The sequence below is a fragment of the Aulonocara stuartgranti genome, assembly GCF_965226115.1.
Source record: "Aulonocara stuartgranti genome assembly, chromosome: 16".
Classification (NCBI taxonomy): domain Eukaryota; kingdom Metazoa; phylum Chordata; class Actinopteri; order Cichliformes; family Cichlidae; genus Aulonocara; species Aulonocara stuartgranti.
Genome location: NC_138952.1, coordinates 28,355,611 through 28,373,547, shown reverse-complemented (window position 1 = coordinate 28,373,547; position 17,937 = coordinate 28,355,611). Strand labels below are relative to the sequence as shown.

Genomic DNA, 17,937 nt, shown 5'->3' with positions numbered 1-17,937 from the left:
CCACAGACCGCCACATTCATCTACATATGGTCATAGTACAGGGTGGGCCATTTATATGGATACACCGTAATAAAATGGGAATGATTGGTGATATTAAAGTCATGTTTGTGGCACATTAGTATATGTGAGGGGGCAAACTCCTCAAGATGGGTGGTGACAACCGCCCCACAACCACATAACGATGTCAGCCTGGAAGAGGAGTATAAGCTCTTTGAGAAATAATTCTTTATTTCCATGAGATTCTTACTGACATGTATCTGGACCACAGTGAGGCTGTGAATGGGTGGATTAGATCAGTAGCCTTCAAGAATCCCAGGCGAATGAACCTGATTTCACACTTCATCCTCCCCCAACAACTGCTCTGGACTCCACACCATAGCATCCTGCCTCGTCTCTTGCCTCCAGCTGTTCATCTTTGCCACTACAGTATTACAACTCCTCACTAAACAGGTCCTTGCTGCTAAAGCCCTGAACCTCAATCACACTGTCATAGTGGTCCTGCTCGACAGCTGCCCTTGCTTTGTCAAAGGCTTCAGTAAAGCTTCTTTAAAGCCCGTTGCTGGTCAGGTTTATGTTGATGGTCAGCATATGCACATGGATAAGAGAGAGTTGGTTGCAGCCCACACTGCAAAATCTCCAGTGTTAAATTGACACTAGAAAGTGTCTATGTGTCCACTCTCCTGAGTGTTAAATTAATGCTTTTGACAGTGTTAGATTTCTAACAGTAACCTAGTCAGTGTTAAAGATTAACAATGACTAACACTGAGTAGTGCTGATTTTCTATCACTGGAAAATAACTAAAAATGCTGGTAACATTTCAGTGTTAGAAAAAACACACTGCTAATGTTAGTCATTGTTAATCTTTAATACTGACTAGGTTACTATTAGAAATCTAATACTGTCAAAAGTGTTAATTTAACACTCAAAAGAGTGGACAACTATAGACACTTTCTAGTGTCAATTTAACACTGGAGATTTTGCAGTGTTTCTTTTATCATCTGCATTGCTTCCTGTGCCCAAAAATAACCCACAGAGTGCTTGATCATCTTGCAGTCTCGGGTGGGATGCTGTAAAGTGTGCGTTCAGGCTGAGGCCACTGTCATTCAGTTCTTGACGACTGAAAGTGATCAGTACGTTGCTGGAGGACACAATAAAACAGAACCACAATCTGTTGATTGTGTATGAGGTTCTGTTGGTAGGGAAGAGAAGAAGGAGAGGTGAAGGGGGTGTGGAGGTGTGGCGAGATAAATCCCCTATGTGACAAGAAGCTCTGATCAGAGAGCTGCAGCTGTATGATTTTGGAGATGCAGAAAGAAGCCGAGCTTTGTTTTCCACAACTCCTCAACAGCTCCTGCAGGAAGCCAACATTTCACTGGTCCAAAGCTGTGCTGCTGAACACTGTGCTGTGCTGCATCTCTCTGCTCACTGCTGCTCTAAACCTTCTCGTCATCATCTCAGTCTCTTACTTCAGGCAGAAATTAACTTCTCAGCTGAAATTGTAGTTTAAGTCTTAAAAACCAATGGAATTAGTGAAGACATTTTTACATTATTAATGTGTAATATATTCTTTTTTTCTCTCTCCTTAGGCAGCTTCACACACCCACTAACATCCTCCTCCTTTCTCTGGCTGTCTCAGACTTTCTCACTGGTCTCCTTATGCTGCCACTAGAAATAATTAGAAACACGGCCTGCTGGGTACTTGGTGATCTTATGTGTTCTGTTTATACTTATCTGACAGCCGGTCTTTTCTGTGCTTCAACTTGGAACATAGTTCTCATTTCAGTTGACCGCTATGTAGCTATTTGTCACCCTCTTCATTACCCCACCAGAATTACCGTGGCAAGAGTCAAACTCTGTGTTTGTTTGTGTTGGTTTTGTTCAACCTTCTACGGCAGTCTTTTAACAAAGGATGTTCTAATTAAGCCGGCCAGGTATAATTCCTGTTATGGAGAGTGTGTGTTTGTCATTAATGATATTGCACGGTTTATTGATCTTGTGTTATCTTTTATTTTTCCAGTATCTGTTATCATAGTTCTTTATATGAGAGTGTTTGTGGTGGCTGTGTCTCAAGCTCGTTCCATGCGCTCTCATGTTACAGCTGTCACACTTCAGCGTTCAAGCAATCAAGCAAACAAATCTGAACTGAAAGCAGCCAGGAACCTTGGAGTTCTTGTAGTTGTGTTTCTCGCATGTTACCTTCCGTTTTACTGTTACTCTCTTATTGAAGTAAATGTGATCAATGACTCATCTACATTTTTTCTGATCATTGTGTTTTACATTAACTCGTGTCTAAACCCACTGATGTATGCCCTTTTTTACTCTTGGTTTAGAAATGCTGTTAAACTTATTATCACTCTGCAGATTTTTAAGCATGACACTAGTGAAGCAAACATGTTTTAAAAAGATAAGGAAATCCACTCTACTAACAATTGAAATCAATAAATCAATAAATTCAGAAATCTGAAAATGAAAATTTTGACCTTGTCACAAATGAGGAAATATAGAAAATGTCATTAAAGTATGATAGTGTTGCGGCAATGTATTTTATTATTTCTTATTTTTATTTGATTATTTATATTATATGCCACTTCCGAGAAGGAAATTGCCAGTAAAATTTCATGAAGTACTTTTTTAAAGGTACTAATACTTTTTACATAGACTTTATCCAGCTTTTGGCTCAGTGTGATTAAAGAATGTGTGGGGATTATATCATTTTAATATCATGTTTATTCATTCATATCCTTTTTATTCGTTTATATCCTTTTTATTAAGCTTTGAGTAGCGGCATTTGATTAAAACATTTATTCAATATATTACACATATAGTTTCAGTTACAGAGGAGTTGGCTTTCTGTCTAGTAAGAGGTTATAAGCTTTAGTTGGCGAGGTGAGACATGAGACAGAGTGCACTGAGGTGTCTCGACCTCAGTGCGAGACACACACAGTTTGCCTGCACACACACACATAGTATATAGACTCATATTTTGCTTGTAACTGCATTTTGTGCCTGCATAAGTGACAGTTTTTTGTAGGATGTGGTTCTGATGTTCCAGAGATAAGCGAGAGTAAGAAGATCAACAGGAAGCACCTGGCGTCAAGACGGAGAAAATGCTCTTTTTGAATGTGTCAAAGGTTGTGGTTATTGTAGTTTATGCATGTTATGTATCTGCTTTGACACATGAAGGGGCATAATAATACATAAAACATTCTGAGTAAGCTTTCTTCGGGGGATTCATGCTGAGGATTGTGATGGTGTATTTCCTCCACATAAAATCATTGTTTTGACGCACTTGGACTTGTGGTCGTTTGTCTCTCACCTCAATCACGAATCGGGACAAATGTTAACTTTAGTATTGTCTCTCTGTCTGTTGCTATTATCATTTACCACTGTTATACTGGTTTCATAAGTACCATATTACCATGTATTTTATTTTTAAAGGGGCCTACAGAAATAGGTCATTCCATAAAAATAACTTTCTATCCAAATTTAAAGGTTTTCCAAAATTATGTTAAGATTAACTGGAAATGACAAGTAATGAAAATAAGACAGATGTATAAGCAGGCTTAAGCTTTTATTACTCATTTTATATAATTATCTATATACAACAATAATAAAATGTAATGTAAGAAATGTAACAATAGCTGTGTTTTAAAAATACATTTTTGCCATTGAAAAGACTGTTTAGGGCTTAGTGGTCATAGTTTTGTTAGGTGTTTGTTGTCCCGACACCAATATTTGTATAATTATACTCCTATAACGACAACTCCTCACACAGTGTGTATGATGTCATCATAGACAGACTGGCTGCCTATTCCAGCAAAATAAGGTATAAATAAATGCAAATTAAACAAGATGTTTTATAGCTAAAACTTTGAGAAGCGTTACACAACAATTTTATTACATTGTGTAATAATGTATTAATGCATGCTCAATCATCCAGGTAAGAAAATCCCAAAATGCTGATTCTGTTCGTCTGGACGTAGTATTTTCAGTGAGAGAAACATTTCGTCACTCATCCAAATGACTTCTTCAGTCTCAGCTGACTGCACGTTTCCCCATTCTTATAAAAAGTACATTTTGCATAATAACTCAATCTAGCGCCACTGGCAAAAAACTAGCTGTGAGGTCCGTTTCTTCATCATTAATATGGTAATTGTTATGACCATTAATAATAATAATAATAATAATAATGGATTGGATTTATATAGCGCTTTTCAAGGCACCCAAAGTGCTTTACAATGCCACTATTCATTCACTCTCGCATTCACGCACTGGTGGAGGCAAGCTACGGTTGTAGCCACAGCTGCCCTGGGGCAGACTGACAGAAGCGAGGCTGCCATATCGCGCCATCGGCCCCTCTGGCCAACACCAGTAGGTGGTAGGTGAAGTGTCTTGCCCAAGGACACAATGACCAGGACAGAGAGCCCAGGGATCGAACCGGCAACCTTCCGGTTACAGATACGCTTCCCAACCCCCTGAGCCACGGTCGCCCCAACAACCACAGATCAAAGACAATGATATTGATCATTCATCACTGATCAGTGACAATGGCCATGAGTACTATTCTCAGAGAGTTGGGGAATGGTTGCAATCACAGCATTACAAGATCTGTCCACCTCAATTCAAAGAAGGTCTTTTCCTTTTTCATGTATATGGCCTCCTTGACTCCTCACTTTCTTCCTGTTCAGGATGTGTACATCCTCATCATTGAAAGAGTGTCCACTGTCTATCTCTCCTGTTGTACAATCCACTTAGGCAGCGGTTGTTTGGTTTTCACAATGTATAAATCATGGCGATCCTCTTGGCTCTTGACAGCGTACACTGTATTACTCTGTTCGTGTCAGGGGATTCGAACCTTGGGGTGCACCACTTTTTGGCACAGCTTGTGTTGAGGTTTAAAAGCCACAGAGACGCGGTGTTTAGAGATAATGTTTCTCAACTGTTTCGATAATCCTGACACATAAAGGATCACTAAGGGTTTTCGCTTAGACAGCAGTTGTCTTTCTCTCCTGGATCGCCTGGAGCTTTCTTTAGGTGCCTTCCCAGCTTTGACAAATGTCTCACTGGGATAACCACATTTACTCAGGGCCTCCATGATATGACGTTCTTCTGCTGGCCACTGTATGTCTGGTGATGGTGTTTACTCTGAGAGTCAAACCTTAAAAACTGATCCGTATGTATTGGTTTAGGGTACACATTGACTTTTAACTGTCCCCCATTACTGATGAAAGTCTCACAGTCTAAGAAGCCTAACCTGTAATTTTTCTTATCCTCTCTGGTGAACTTGATGTGTTGGTTCATCCCTTGATATGTCCAGATTTGATTTTCACCCAGGTGTCATCCACATACTTGAACCAAGTAGGGTTTCAGCAAAAAGCACAATCATAGCAGTTCCTTTATACCCTTTGTGTGGATACAATCTTTGTCTGTTCAGCAGTTGGGAGTTAAATTCTCAACATCATGTGAGCACCAGCCTGATCATGAACTGTGCTGTGGCCATCAACACAACTTAGAGTCAGTTGTTTTCCCATCTTTGCAAATACATTTTTGTACAAGACAGTTCAAATTACATACCAATAATTGACAGAGGTTAGATGACTGGAAAGACAAATTTTCCATCACACCAACCACATTCATATACATTTTGATGGTCCTCAAGACATTGAAAGACTTCAGCTTAGATAAAGGCTAAAACTAAAACAATGGCATTAACAGTAAAAAATGACTACAGGGGGATTATTTTGGAATATCAGAGATCCAGCGGTGCTTTTGGCATGAGAAAAAAAAGTTCTATTTAGGGTCTAATTAAAATAGAATTTCGCCAGGTGGTTATTGTCCTTAATGTACCATTTGTGTATTATAGAGTGGGAGAAACAACTGCTTCACACAGGGTTCATAGTCATGATCTGGCTGACACTGTCAGCAGAAATGGAAAGGGAAATACATAAAAACTAAAATAACAACAATATACAAAGAATAAAAAACCAGAACAGCTTTACAAAGAACCACAAACTACATTTTAGAACCAAGATAAAAAGACGATAGCTAAAACTAGATAAGCTTCTCAGATAAGCTTGACATAATGAGAGCTTGAGAACAATGTCAAATAGCAAAAAAAGTTTTTTAGGGTAAAATAACACTATAGGCTTGACAGCCACAGCTGGATTTATTGCCCCCACCTCACAGTCAGTGATGTCAGAGTTGGTTTGGAGTCAAAATGTGAGGCAGAGTGAAAAGCCTAATGCCAGAGCTCCAGAAACCCTGATGCTTATAAGATTAAAGATTCAAGAGCTTTACTATCAGTACAGTGGTCTACACAGTATACCAGGGGTCTCAAACTCAAATGAGCCGCGGGCCACTTCTGGCACCGTCATCTCATTGGAGGGCCACTTTAGTGTCCAAGTAGTACAAAAAAACAAAAACGAAAACACCCACTAATATTTCTTAAAACGTAGTGGGTTTTTTAAAAAAAATTTAATTCCAAATATTGTGTAACAAGACAAAATTGCAAACATGAATGCAATTTTTTTCTCACTCTTAACTATCTGAAGCCTTTCAGTTTCAGTTTCATTTGTCATACGCAAGTTAGCGCAGGGTCAACATTGCAATGAAATGTATTTGACCAGAAGACAGTCACTCAGCAGTATAGTACAGTATAGTACAGTAGTTTCATTGAACTACCAAATAAACAGCTCTTTCTGGCCAGACACGTGGCAGCACTTTTGCTACAATTTTGTTTGTATTTAACAAAATAAAAATGCAGGCATAAGTGTACACATTAGTTTTCGACTGCAAGTGAAAATTGTTTTCTTTCCAAATAAATCTCTCACTGAACTAACACAGGCCTCAACATGTTTGCACTCTCTTCTTACCTCGGCCAGGTCCGCGGCTCCGAACCGTGGTAAGGAGACCTCTGGCTATTACTTTGGGTTCCGTGTCGGGCTCGTAGCCGGGAACTAGCTTTACTGTCTACGTTGCAAGCGAGAGACAGAAAGAGGCTTTGAAAGGCTGCTACAGCAGAACTTTTTTGTTTCGCAGGAAAACACGAACACAGTGTAAAGTCGAGTCTTAATAGCTTACTGGGCTCGTCAGGCACTCTTTTTGGCTGCAGTGGTTATTTTTATATTTACATGCTTCCATCTCCCATTTCTGCTCGGTAGCACCTGTACTTTTCACTTTCCTTTTTCTCCCTCCCTCACGCTGTCACGAAATTAATATATTGTTAGTGCTTATTTAGTGCATATTGTTACTTGTTTTTAATGTAGTCTAAAAGGGCCAGCTCTGACTAGAGTCTGAGCCAAAACGTACTGACAGGAAACTGCATGCTTTTGCAGAGCATATGAGGTGCAGAAAGAAAGTGAAACTAAGTGTTGGATCGAAACTTAAAGTGTGCGTGACGTCTAGAGGAAGTACATATGTACATCAGGCAGGCTGCTGCTGCTGCTTCAGAGCTGTGTGTGCTCAGTCTCCTTTTTTGGAAATGTAAAATTAAAGATCATTTTTTGAGTTAGACCACTTTGAGCCATGTTTTTCTTTGCCACCAAAAGAATGCAAAGAACTGAATTTAATAATTGGTGCAGTGACCCGGATTCTTTTGCGGCTGAGAGGACTAATTCGGAGCTTAAGGTACAATCTGATATGAGGCGGACAACAGACCGGTCTAAAAAGATTTAAAGGTAGGCACAAGCCTGTTCAAAGTAAAAGCAAAATTGTGCATATTGGATGAAATCTAAATTATCTGTTCACCGAGTTGATGATCGTCACCGTCAAATTGGCTCAGTAGTGGCGAAATTAAAGTCAATTATAAAATCTGTTAAGTAGATTTCGGGTGACATGTCCATGGTAATTTTGAGTGAAGTAAAGTAAAGTCTAGGAATATTTGATAAAAGCTTATTGTTGTTAATGATAAAGTAAAGTTTAAAGTTGATGTGTTGAGTGTAATCTTTTCAGCCAAGTGAAAAGAGATTAGAGAGTAGGTAATTGGACATTGGTTTCAGGGTAGGAGTCCCTTTTGGTCAGAAGGCTGGGCCTGGACATCAGTAAACTGGGTGTTAGAGTCCCCAGTAATGTTTTTAAAGTTATTTAAATTAATCTAGGACGGCGGTGTGACCCCCAGGAGTGCACACAAGTTCAGAGGTGAGAACCTCCCCTCTCAGTTGACCACACTGCCAAGACTTGGGACCTTGGTTAATTGTCAGTGGTCAGGGACCACTTTAGTGCGCTGTTTGGTTGAAGAAGCGGGGCTTCAGGCGTGACCACTTCAACGTGGATTGACCGGTAAAACTTTAAGTAAAGCTTCAGGCCGCAGTTAAATACTGGACACTAGTTAAGTGGAGTTATTGGTCAAGCTGCGGGGAGCGCTTTTAAATTAACATAGGACTCAGAAATCTGGCCCCTTTGTCCCGGACAGAGAAGGGTGTATTGACCAGCAAGGTGGGCAAACCTGGGCTTAGAGGCTTTTAAATTAAGTCAAAATGGTAGGATGACTAGTACTAAAGGAAGATGATGTGAAGTTGTGATTTGGAAAGGAAAATTATTTATCTTGGCAGTCGGTGTCTTTATAAATGTGTGAATGTATAAATGAAGTGTAAAATTGTTATTTGGATGAATGATTAAAGGTGCACATTGTTTTGAGAGAAAAGGGTGTGGTATGTGTGTGTGTGTGTGAGACGATTATCTTTTAAGGAAGCTCAGGGAAGTGTGCAAAATGCTGATGAAAGTATTGTGTGAATGATGCTACAAAACTGAGCTGAAAGAATGGTGATATGTGTGGAAAAACTGTTAATTGTCCTCAGGATTTGTGCCAAAAGAGCTCTGATAAGCACATTGAAGATTTTGATGTGAATGCTTGCAAATGCAAAGAGCTGAGTATATTTAAGTGTGTGCATGTGTACACGGAATCCAAAGTACCATCAGGGTGCACACCCCACCCCTGGCGTCGTTGCCCACCTCTCAATGTTAAATACACGTAGACATTGAGGGCCAGCAGGAGGGACCATGCGCTTACCTGCTGCTCTCTGGCAGGTAGCTCCATGCCCTCCTGGGTTTTAAATGCACCTTAGAACACACATGCATCAACATTACAATGAGCGGGTGGAGGGAGGTTTGGAGTCTTCTCTCACCCCCATTCTCTGCGACCTGCTGGAGCGGGGGGGCTAGGAGGAGGAGTTGGCCGTCCGACTGCGGTCTGGAGTGTGGGGCCTCCCTGCTGCTGCGGAGTCGGGGCGGTCTGCCTCCCCCCACCGCAGGGAAAAGGGTAACACCACCTGGGTCTGGGTGCAGTTCCCCCCCCTCCAGGGGCAAGGGTACCTAGACCCGGTTTGTAGAGTACGCTTGGGGAGTGTGATCGTGTGTACAGCGTCTCTTTATGTCTGTCTCCACGTCGGTTGAGTGTGGAGTAAGTGTATATGAGAGCATGAGGGTGGGAATGGATGTTTGTATCTGTGTGTGCCTGTATTTCTGTGTCTATATGTCAGGTTGGGTGTCAGGCGCCACCTCTCTGGGGACATCTTAGGCCCTCCAAGGTATGGAGGCCTATCTCCCCCTACCACCACTTCCCCTGCCAGTGGCGGACTCCCTCAGATGTCGGTGCGTTGGTGGTTCTTTGTGTCCGGGGATGGGCGTCCAGGTATACACCGGCTCACTCCTTGGCGGCCGCTTATCGGGGCCTGGAGCCTGGGGCTCACTCGGGCCACTTCGGAGGTGGGGTGCCCCCGGCCTCTCGGCCTGGGGCTCGGTCACTCAGGCACGGCTGGCTGCCGGCGGAGCTCACGGGCGCGTCACTGCAACTCCCCCTGGCTTCTGCTCCGCGGCTGCTGAGTGAGCCCTCATCTGGGACTCTCCTCAGCTCTTTCTGGGACAGTGGCGCGGCTGCCCCTCTGTTGGTCTTCCTTGGTCTCTTGTGTTCTGGGGGCCTCTGGATGTCTGGAGTTTTGATCTCCTCCATACCTGCTTCATGCCCTGGAGGACGGGGCTGTGGCCCCCCCACACCCTCTAGCAGATCATTACATGAAGGAACCTTTTAAAAAAAACAAGCGCGTCCATGCTCACAGGTGTACACACGGGTGATCACACCCACAAACTACACCCTTTTTGGCTCCTACCTCAAAGCACACTGTGTTCTGTTGATCTTATGTGCTGCACAATAATGTTTAATATTTAGTATTTACTGTCATATTCCCATATATCATTGTGATGTTGTTTATTCTATTACTCTTGTTCTGTTCTGCTTGTTTTCTTTTTTCTTTCTCAGCAGGTGACCCAGGTGATTGATATATGCATTTTTTTTCTGTTTTTCTTCTTTTTTTTCTTTTTCTGCTCATTCTGTTGGTTTTTGGTTTTTGCCCTTCTCCCCCGTCCCTCTTCTCAGCTGTTTCTCTTTCCCTCTTTCTTTCTCCCCTTCTTTCCCCCAGTCAAGTCTGTCCCATGTTCAGTAAGTGAAAATAAAATAAACAATAAAAGGTGAATCAAATGGACCATTATGGCAAGGCTGGGATGGTCAATTTGGTAAAGTAAATCCGTTGGGCATCTTTCTTTGCCTTTAGACAACAATTCTGATGGCAAAAGAGCCAAACGGGACAGGCAAAAAAAAAAAAGAAAAAAAAAAAGTGTGTGCATGTGTGTGTGTACTGAGGGTCCATTCTTTTTATATTAACACGTAGCAGAGTTACATAGGGTCTATAGACTGTAAATATAAAATAAGAGTTCGGTTAGGTTGTAGATGAAAATTTACTGAAGAGAAGAGTGTGTGTGTGTGTGTGTGTGTGTGTGTGTGTCTGGCAGGAAGTGAACAAGCTTGCATGCCCATAAAAGGAAACTGGCTGATATGTGGAGTGTGCAATCAGAGAGAGAGAGAGACGTGTTAAAAATCTAGGTAGTGTTAAGAAATGGTAATGAAAATGATATTAAATAAATGTTTTAGTGTGTCAATACAGGTGGACTCTTCTCAACTTGAAAACGTGAGTACAGCGGCAAAATGATAGATTAACAGAATTGGGACGAAAACAGGCCAGGCTTTGGCTTAAAGATTTGACAGCTTCACCTCTCATTCTGTCCTCATCCTGAGAAGAAGCTTAAAGGACAGTCAGTCTCCTGATGAAGACAGAAGACAGACAGAACACCGTGTACTCGAAGAATTAACAGCAGGCAAAAAGACAGTGCAACTGACCTATAACACTGAAGACTCCAGCAGCAGCATGTAAGGAAACACTTGATGGAACATGCACTCTGAATTACAAGCTGGGAAGTTGAACAGTGGGATGACTGTGCAAAAGCACTGGACAGTACTGGATACTGAGTTTCATATTTGCCATGCTGGGAGATATCCTCCAAGAAAAGACTGAAAAGATCAAGAGAGAAGGAATGGAGAGAGGAAACAGCTGATTTGGGCCTGTGTTGATCTGCGAGGCCACACAGAAAACTGTGAGAACAGGGACGAGGATCAGTGAGAGGTGAACCGAGACATGATGCAGTGAAAGCATGTGGGAAATTGGATTGAAGATTGAGACTGAACTCATGGAGGTTTAGAAATGTCCAGAACATCACAACAGAGAGGTAAAAAATAAAAAAATAAAAAAAAGAGAGAGAGAGAGATAAAGAAATAAATAAACTAACAATTATTGAATTGAACAATTGAATAGAAAAGACACATATACAAATTGTTACATGTGAAATTATTTTTGGAGAGAATCAGAAGTGAGACAGTTTGAATCCACAGCTCAGTGCAAAGATGCATGAATTAAACCTGATTATAAAAACACATCAAGGCAATGAAGACCAGCTTACACTCAATATTAATCTGAATACAAATACATACACGCAATGAAGACATGCTTACATTCATGAATGCGAATACATGACATAAATGCTAAATGGTGGAGATTTAACACACTTAAGTTTGAAGTTGAGGAATAACTCAGGGAGTTCCATGAAAATAGAGGGATTTTTGTGAAAAGGAAAAAGGATAAACCAGTGATTGGAAGTGTAAAGTAGTTTTAGAATAGTGAATTAGAAGTGCTTTTGTGCCAATTGAGCAAAACAAGTTATTACTCTAGAAAGAAAATAAAATAATAATTTAATTATGTGGTAATGTTTTAAATATGCATTTCTCTTGTCAAGGCAACTTCTTATGAGAGGAGAGAGTATGAAAATTAGCTGAATGTGTGGCGACAAAAAAAAAAAAGAACTGAAGCTTCCTTTCTGGCTGTGAAAGAAACATGTGTCATGACCCTGTGCCTTCTCGGCTGACTCTGTATGGCTACAAGTGTTTTTGTTTTGCTGCATCTCTCTCTCTCCCCTCCCGCGCACTGCGCTCTACCGGGGCGGAGTCGTGACGGCTCCAGCCCCTGGCTCGGACACCTGCAAGCAATCATCTCACCCACTTCTTAAGGCGGCTGCTGAGAGTGCTTCCTCGCTGGATTATTGTGTAACACTCGTCAGTGTCATCACCTATCTGAGCCGTTTTTCGAGTTTCTGTCGTGCCACTACTTACCTGCCTTTCCTCTCTGTGCTAGAATTCTCGCCAGCCTGAGGACCGCCGTTGGTGAGCTAAAGCCGGAGTCCGAGCTACCTGAGCTTCAGTGGATTTTGTACCTAGCCCTCTTCTTCCCGTGCCTGTGTTCCCCGGAGACCCTCTTCCTGTGCCCCCTCACCCGTATATATTCGCACCTGGTGTCTGTGTGTGTAAATAAATCACGAACTTAAGTGACGGTCTGCCTCCGAGTCCCTCCTGAGCCTGACAACATGTCTGTGAATGAGAAGAATTGCTTGGTAAAATATATAATGGTAAAATACAGGATAATTAAATAAAGTGGTCAGGTCTGTGACTAAGTGCAGTATTCCAGATTTGGAAAAGAAATTTAGAATTTAGTGATGATCGATTGTTATAATGTTTTTAGAAAGGGCTTAATGGGAATTAATGTTAATGTTGTGCAAAACTGTGTGGCTTTTAACAAGATTTTCTGTGTATTTAGCAGGTGAAATTATGTCAGTTGACCTCAGAGTGTCAGGATGCTGAAGAACCTGAGGCCAACATATTGTTAGATTAGTAAGCAAAAGTTTTCTCTGATTAAGATTTTTGGGGTTGTTGTTTTATTGATGGGTTGATTCTGTCAGTTAGGTTTGGCTTGTTTTCTTATTTCAATAGAGGGAGTTTTATTAAACATGGACATGTCTATAATGGGCCTTTATAATTGTAACAGTGCACTTAGGGAAATCGTGGCAGGTGACTATGTTTTGTGTTTTGATGAGCTAATAATCAGCTCTCTTTTTCTCATTTTTGTTCTAAGCAGGCCTGCAAGATTGAATTAACAGCGCTGTAAAAGTTTTGGGAGAACAAATTTAAGATGACCTTTTCCAGATTACAACTGGCTGAGGAGAAGGCCATCTGTGTGGATCTGATCAGGTTGTAAGATAATAAAGAACTCTTTTCCAAAAACAAAAAACAAAACAAAATAAAACAAATGAATGAGCTCATGTTGCTGAGGGTGGAGAATTTGATTATTAGTCTCCACTGTCAGCAAATATCTTGAGTGAATGACTGAATGTGTGACTGAAATGTGACCTGACACTGAGACAAAGACGGGACCAAGGTTAGGATGCGAAGGGGGAATGCTTTGCTTTGTTTTGCTTTGCCATGAGCAGGAGGAGAAGAGAGAACGGAGGGGAGACTGAAAGGTTCACATGAGAGTTTGGAGCTGCAGACTTTTTTGGGTCGCTGATGTCTGCTTTAAGAAAATTCTGTTTTATTGACTGGGTTTAGATTATGGTAGTACATTATTGTCATGGTCCCTGTGCCCCGCTGGTCAATCCTCTATTGGGCAATATGTTTGTGGTTTGTTTGCTCTCTCGCCCTCGCCCTCTCTCTCTCACTCTCTCTCTCTCTCTCGCCACGGCGATGCTCACTGCGGGCTCCCGCTGCTGGCCCACACACCTGCTCATCACCACACCGGCCGCTGATCCCAGCTGATTACTGCACTACTTAGATGGCGAGTCTGCAGAACGATCCAGCCATTATGGACTCAGCAGGACAGGACCCCGTGGGCCGGGCTCTGGCCGCCCAGGAAGCCGCGCTGGCCCGCCATGAACAAATGCTCGGGCAGCTACGGCAGGATGTCGCCGCATTGACCCATTGGCGCAGTTAATACCGCTGGAGGGAAATGCACAACCAGGGAATCCCCAGCCGCCCAGCCCGGCTCCCCAGGCGGCACCGCCCGCCGTAGCGTCAGGTAGCTCACCGCGGGTCGGTACGCCGTCTGACGGACCTTTACCCACACCGGAACCATTCTCGGGTGAGTCTGACAAATGTGCCGGATTTTTGGCTCAGGTGTCTCTGACGTTTCGCGAGCTGCAGCGTTTTCATAGCAACGATGGGGCGAAGATCACTTATTTAGTTCAACTTCTGAGGGGCCGTGCACTAAAGTGGGCCCAGGTTGTGTTAAACTCTGATCCTGTCATCACCTACGCTGACTTTCTCTCCAAATTTAAGAATGTGTTTAACCCAGGCACCGGGGCAGAGGCCGCTGCTCTCCGTCTCCTCAACTTCAAACAAGGTAGGAGTACTGGTGGGCGAGCTGAGCCAGGAAGAAGCTCCTCCCCGTTTAACACTACCGGCCACGCTTTCCATTCACTCTAAGAGCCGCTTCCTATCGGTGTTAATCGACTCTGGGGCGGAACAAAACTTTATTGACTGTCAGTTAGCCCGGCAACTTGGGTTACTATTGGAGCCCCTGCCTCATGCATTACGTGTTACGGCATTGTCAGGTCAACGCCTTCCAGACATCACTCTGGTGACGGAGCCTGTCGAGCTCACCCTCTCTGGCAATCATTCTGAAGAAATCTGTTTTTTGGTGTTTAAAGCAACTCGCACTCCACTAGTTCTCGGCCATCCTTGGCTACAACAGCACAACCCTCACATAGATTGGCTAAAGGGGCGTGTCACTGGGTGGGGGGAGAACTGCCACATGACCTGCCTTAAAGCAGCCTCGCCTCCAAGCACTGAAACGCCCTCTCCTGGGGTATTGAAATCAGCTGATTTAACTAATGTGCCCTCTGTTTATCACGACCTAGCTGAGGTGTTTCAAAAGGCCCGCGCCCAGTCACTTCCTCCGCATAGACCCTATGACTGCGCTATCGAACTGCTCCCGGGAGCTCCTTTACCCACCAGTCGGCTATATAGCATCTCACTTCCAGAACGAGACGCTATGGACAAGTACATCACGGAATCCCTGGCTGCCGGCCTCATTCGGTCCTCCACCTCTCCAGTCGCGGCAGGCTTCTTCTTTGTCGAAAAGAAGGATAAAACCCTCCGGCTATGCATTGACTATCGCGGATTAAACAACATCACAGTAAAAAATAAATACCCTCTGCCGCTCCTCAGTTCGGCCTTCGAGCTCCTCCAGGGGGCTACTGTTTTCACCAAACTGGATTTGCGAAACGCATACCATCTGGTTCGCATCCGTGAGGGCGATGAGTGGAAGACCGCCTTCAACACCCACCTCGGCCACTTCGAGTACCTTGTCATGCCCTTTGGTCTCACTAACGCCCCTGCGGTGTTCCAAGCCCTGGTGAACGACGTGCTCAGAGACTTCATTAACCGTTTTGTTTTTGTCTATCTAGATGACATCCTGATCTTTTCCAGAAACCAATCCGAGCACGAGACCCATGTCAGACAGGTCCTGCAACGACTCCTCGAAAACCGATTGTTCGTCAAAGGAGAAAAGTGTGAGTTCCACGTCTCCACCGTTGCATTCCTGGGGTACATAATCGACCAAGGAAACCTCCGCCCGGACCCTGTGAAGGTAAAAGCCGTTGTTGAGTGGCCGGAACCTCCTAATAGGCACCAACTGCAACGTTTCCTTGGGTTTGCCAACTTTTACCGGCGGTTCATTCGGGACTTCAGCCGAGTTGCCTTGCCGCTGACCCAGCTAACCTCTCCCAAGCTTCCTTTTCAGTTGAACAAAGAAGCTCAGGCAGCTTTCCAAGAACTGAAGAAACGATTCGCCTCAGCCCCCATCCTGATCCAACCCGACCTCACGCAGCCATTTGTGGTCGAGGTCGACGCGTCCGACTCAGGGGTTGGAGCGGTTCTGTCGCAACGGAAGGACGGTAAGCTCCACCCTTGTGCCTTCTTCTCCCGCCGTCTGTCCCCTGCAGAGAGAAACTATGATGTCGGGGATCGGGAACTGCTGGCGATAAAACTAGCCCTGGAGGAGTGGCGGCACTGGTTGGAGGGCACGGCTCAGCCTTTCCTCGTCTGGACAGACCACAAGAACCTGGCATACCTACAATCAGCTAAGAGACTCAACGCTCGACAGGCCAGGTGGGCCCTGTTTTTCACCCGTTTCCACTTCTCCATCTCTTACAGACCCGGTTCCCGGAATGTCAAACCCGATGCCCTGTCCCGTCAGTTCTCAGTCTCGGAGGACACCACTGAGCCCGCTCCCGTTCTCCCCGCCACCTGTGTCGTGGGCGCCATCTCCTGGGGGATCGAAGCAGCCATTCGGGAGGCTCAGGTGTCGGAACCGGATCCGGGAGGTGGGCCAGCCCAACGGCTCTACGTCCCTCAATCAGTACGTTCTCAAGTACTTCAATGGGCCCACACTGCCCGCTTTACGTGCCACCCAGGGGTCCACCGCACTATCAACTTCCTCCAGCGCTACTTCTGGTGGCCCTCTCTGACTAAAGACGCTCGGGAGTACGTCTCCGCCTGCGCGACCTGTGCCCGGAATAAACCATCTCATCAGCCGCCCGCTGGACAGCTCAATCCCCTGCCGACTCCGTCCAGGCCGTGGTCCCATATAGCTTTGGACTTTGTAACCGGACTGCCGCAATCAGCAGGCAACACTGTCATACTTACCATCGTAGACCGTTTTTCTAAAGCTGCCCACTTCATAGCTCTACCCAAGCTTCCCACGGCCATGGAGACCGCACGACTGCTTACCCGTCATGTGTTTCGTTTGCATGGGATCCCGGAAGACATTGTGTCTGACAGAGGCCCCCAGTTCACGTCTGGCGTCTGGAAGGAATTCTGCTCCTCATTAGGAGCAAAGGTCAGTCTGACCTCCGGTTACCATCCCCAAAGCAACGGTCAGTATGAGCGAGCTAACCAAGAGCTCGAGGCAATGTTGCGGTGCACAGCGTCCTCCAACCAGTCCATCTGGAGTGATGAACTACCCTGGATTGAGTACGCCCATAACAGTCTGACTTCCTCCGCCACTGGTCTGTCTCCCTTCGAGGTCTCACTGGGTTTCCAGCCACCTCTCTTCCCCTCTGTCGAGGGTGAGTATTCTGTACCATCTGTCCAGGCCCATCTACGTAGGTGCCGACGAGCTTAGCGGGCCGCACGGACGGCGTTGCTGCGCACAAAGGACCGAACCAAACAGACCGCAGATCGCCGCCGCACACCAGCTCCAGCATACAGCGTGGGACAAAAGGTATGGCTGTCCACGTGCTTTGTTCCTCTCAGGACTGAGTCCAAGAAGCTCAACCCAAACTTCATTGGTCCTTTTGAGGTTTCGGCGCTGATCAACCCCGTCTCTGTGAAACTCCGGCTGCCGCGCAACATGAGGATTCACAATGTGTTCCACGTCTCCCAAATCAAACCTGTCCGGAATAGCCCTCTGTGCCCTCCTTCCGGGCCCCCTCCGCCCGCCCGGCTTGTGGACGGCTTGCCCGCCTATTCCATCACGCGGATTATGGACTCTCGCCGCCGCGGGCGTGGCTTCCAGTACCTTGTGGACTGGGAGGGCTATGGAGTTGAGGACCGGTTCTGGGTTCCGCGGGCCGCTGTCCTGGACAAGCGTATGCTGCGGGCCTTCCATCTGTCTCATCCTGGTAAGCCTGGTGGGTCGCCGGGGGGCTCCCATTGAGGGGGGGGTACTGTCATGGTCCCTGTGCCCCGCTGGTCAATCCTCTATTGGGCAATATGTTTGTGGTTTG

At 44.8% G+C, this 17,937-nt stretch overlaps 1 protein-coding gene and 1 long non-coding RNA gene across 2 annotated transcripts; both read left to right on the top strand.

The window, feature by feature from the left end:
* Window positions 1–1,304: 1,304 nt before the first annotated feature.
* On the top strand, window positions 1,305–2,400 carry LOC309690476 (trace amine-associated receptor 13c-like; the record flags this gene model as incomplete). The annotated part of the gene is made up of 2 exons (XM_082507504.1): window positions 1,305–1,471; window positions 1,587–2,400. 2 exons carry the CDS (start codon window positions 1,305–1,307, stop codon window positions 2,398–2,400), a joined length of 981 nt encoding a protein of 326 aa, XP_082363630.1.
* An 8,500-nt stretch (window positions 2,401–10,900) lies between these two features.
* Window positions 10,901–12,707, top strand: LOC309690358. Its single transcript, XR_014271719.1, has 2 exons — window positions 10,901–12,433; window positions 12,513–12,707. It is a non-coding gene; the product is annotated as an uncharacterized lncRNA (long non-coding RNA).
* Window positions 12,708–17,937: the final 5,230 nt, after the last annotated feature.